This window comes from Cyprinodon variegatus, unplaced genomic scaffold (assembly GCF_000732505.1).
Source record: "Cyprinodon variegatus isolate N-32 unplaced genomic scaffold, C_variegatus-1.0 Scaffold255, whole genome shotgun sequence".
In the NCBI taxonomy this organism is placed as follows: Eukaryota; Metazoa; Chordata; class Actinopteri; order Cyprinodontiformes; family Cyprinodontidae; genus Cyprinodon; species Cyprinodon variegatus.
Window position 1 is genome coordinate 821,452 of NW_015150708.1, and position 3,094 is coordinate 824,545.

General features: G+C 36.4%; 1 protein-coding gene across 1 annotated transcript; it reads right to left on the reverse strand.

The window, feature by feature from the left end:
• Positions 1–1,749: 1,749 nt before the first annotated feature.
• ct55 (cancer/testis antigen 55) lies at positions 1,750–2,448 on the reverse strand. Its single transcript, XM_015382326.1, has 2 exons — positions 2,071–2,448; positions 1,750–1,947 (listed from the first exon to the last, which is right to left on the reverse strand). The coding sequence occupies exons 1-2, from the start codon at positions 2,170–2,172 to the stop codon at positions 1,750–1,752; spliced, it is 300 nt and encodes a 99-aa protein (XP_015237812.1). The 5' UTR covers positions 2,173–2,448.
• Between the last annotated feature and the right edge of the window lie 646 nt (positions 2,449–3,094).

The window sequence follows — 3,094 nt, forward strand, 5'->3', positions numbered from 1 at the left end:
GTTACATTTCTCCATCTGTAATAGTCTGACTATAGGACCAGTTTGATAACACAATTTCATACAATATATATAATTAGGGGGTCCCCCCTCCATCTAACCATCAGTTTGGAGGACCTTGACCTGGAAAACTTTGAAGACCCCTGACCTAGTGGTTAGAGCAGTGTGCATGTGCTCTGAGAAGGTTGCAAAAACCTGGTTCGATCCCCATAGCCTGCAGTCTGGGTCTCTGAGCGAGACCCTTAACCCACTGATCTCTAATCACTGGATTGCTGATTGCCCAAAAGAAGTGAAGCCACCATCTGCCATGCTGGTACGCCCCACTCCCATGGAGACACGCAGTAAAAATGCCTACATGTGTAGCATTTCGCTGCAAAAAAAGCAGTTTTCTGGCTGTGGGAACTTGTTCCACAGGCAATTTCCCTTTGGGCCAGCTTGAAGATATTGACCGAGTTAGCGATTGACATTGTGTTCGTTACAAAATAGAAAGAGAAAATAGTAAATGGAATAGAAAGTAATTCACTATGAAATTTAAATTTAGTAATTCTTTATTAAGGGGAGGATGCCGTACTTCCTGTGGTGTTTGTTGTGCATATGTGTATATATTCTAGTTACATCAAGATCAGGATCGGACAGCAACATCCACCCCTAATTACAGGTTGCAAGATATGTGCATATGTGTATATACAGTTTTTATAACAGTTTTCTAAAATTATCCTTCAAACAGCAGTGAGCAAACACCATGTGGCTATATTTTTGTTTCTTTTTTTTGTTTTGTTAATTTGAATGTGAATTTACACTACATGTGTAAGTTAATTTAATAAAGTTATTCAATCACTGGATAGTGTATGTGTGAGTTTGTGTCCATGTGTGCATACATACACAGTTTTGTTTTCAATAATCAGATTCTTGTTGTGACTAAGACCAAAATGAAAATATGAAGTTGATGTTATTTTACCAATTCATGTGATTTTGCTTGTGTAGAAACTGAAGCTCTGTGGAGTTATTAAATTGGTTAATTCATTTAGCTCTATTGTAATCTGTCAGATTTGAAGGCTGATGGACAGTATAAAAGTATACGGCAACATGCATGCCCAATTTGCAAATAGAAAAATACTATAGCTTTAACGGAAAAGTACTTGGAAATCAGTCATGTAAAATCTTGAAATTATATGCAAGATGTAATTACCATAAAAATGAAATTAATACATGTATATTAAATGCACATCATCAATGTAGCATCCTTTTGTACATCTATATTATTATGCTCCATTAACACATTTTTTAGTGATGGATTTGTATAATATGTTGTATTACATGATTAAGAGACTTAATTTACTTCATAAGACTATGCAAAGCGATGTGCCTATTTTTTTTTATATAACTTAAAGTTATATAGCAAGTGTGAGTCAAAGTGATGAATTTATCTTTATTTTAAAAGTCTTAAGCCGCCCTGAAAATGAAAACATCGTTGTTCGATGCTGTAGGACACATATTGTTCAAATTGCGACTGATCTAATTACAGAGTACCAATATGGCGGCCAATGGCTTCATTTCAACCCAGTCCTAACCATGCGCAATCAGCAATCCAGTGAATAAATAGAGATCAGTGCCAATGTGAGATCAATAAATAAAATTATTATTATTATTATAGATCAGCAAAGAAAAAGAAAACTTTTAAAAAGTGAACTTAGTTATACATCAAACCTTTATCATTAGTTTGGCACAAACATACACAGCCTGATTAGACTTTCAGTAGTACCTCTGAGTGCAGGGTGCCATGCAAAGGGCCCTCCAGCTGTAGAAGGACTGAGAGCTTTCCACCATCACCAAGTTGACCAGGTCCCCTGCTGTCGGCTTGTAGCTGGTTGGCAGCAGCAATGAGTCCAAGCTGAAGTAAACCATGTCCTCCACCACTCCGTTGTTTTTATAAACACTGGTGACACGCACCTAAAAACGAAAGGAAGGAAGCCTCAAAACTGAACCAAAGGAGCTGATCTGTAATTAATCAAGGTTTCACACCACAGCAACCTAGGTATCATCAAAACCTTTACTATAAAGAATGAATATCACCTGGTCCAGGCGGCTATAGCGTAACGGAGCCACAGACTGAGCTTGGGTTGTCGACTGCGTGGGGTTGATATAAAACTTTGCTTGGACCCAGTCTCCTTTCATTGGCTGATAACCTGCAAGACAAAAAAGAAACGCAAAAGGCAAAACCCTGTATATAAAAACAAAACAAAAAAATTTAACATGCTTTTACCAGGTATGGGAATGTCAATCAAGTTTAAGCTTGATGACAAAATCTCTTGTGTAAAGGTCTCTGAGAAGAACATAAATGTTGTCTAGGACTTTATCGCCACTTAGGGACAGACTTGAACTGAAATTCTAAGTACTACCTCATGTCTGAACTAAGACCATAAAAGATTTAATTTGGATTATGTTTGACGGACCAAAATATGCATCAAATAATCCAATCACTGAATATGGACAGGTTAAAATTTATTTAAATTCATCCTTATGCTATTCAAGCATACAATGCATAGAACACAATCCAATCAAATTCATACATAAAAAAAAATAAAAAAATCAATAATACCTGATCTTAAATATAGATGGTTGATGTGCAGCTGTTGAGTTTGCAGCAAGGTTTTTATATTTTGATACTTGCCTGGTTTCTGTGTTTAAGTGGAAAAGAAGAACTCCTTTTGAACAAGAAACCTCCATCAAAACATGGCTTAATGTGACTCCATCCAAGTTACCAAAAAGATCAAATCTATGAGAAAACTTGAAAACTGATGTTCACGAGTACTCTCTAGCCAACATGGGAGAGCTTTAGCTGTGTTGTTTTTGTTTTCTTTTTTGAAGTAAGGTTAACAAACATTTCTGAATTTCCCCCATTTTTTTTCCAAATGGGGAAAGTTGCCATGTGCATTTTGAAATTTCATTTTTTTCTTTTTACGTTAGGAATCTTACCACTTCCAACTTCTCTGCTACCGTTTTGCTCAGGAATTTACTTTGGTGACTTAAAATAACTTACACAATGTAAGCTATCGGTCACCGCCAGTCACGTGACATTTGTTGCTAAGACGCCATT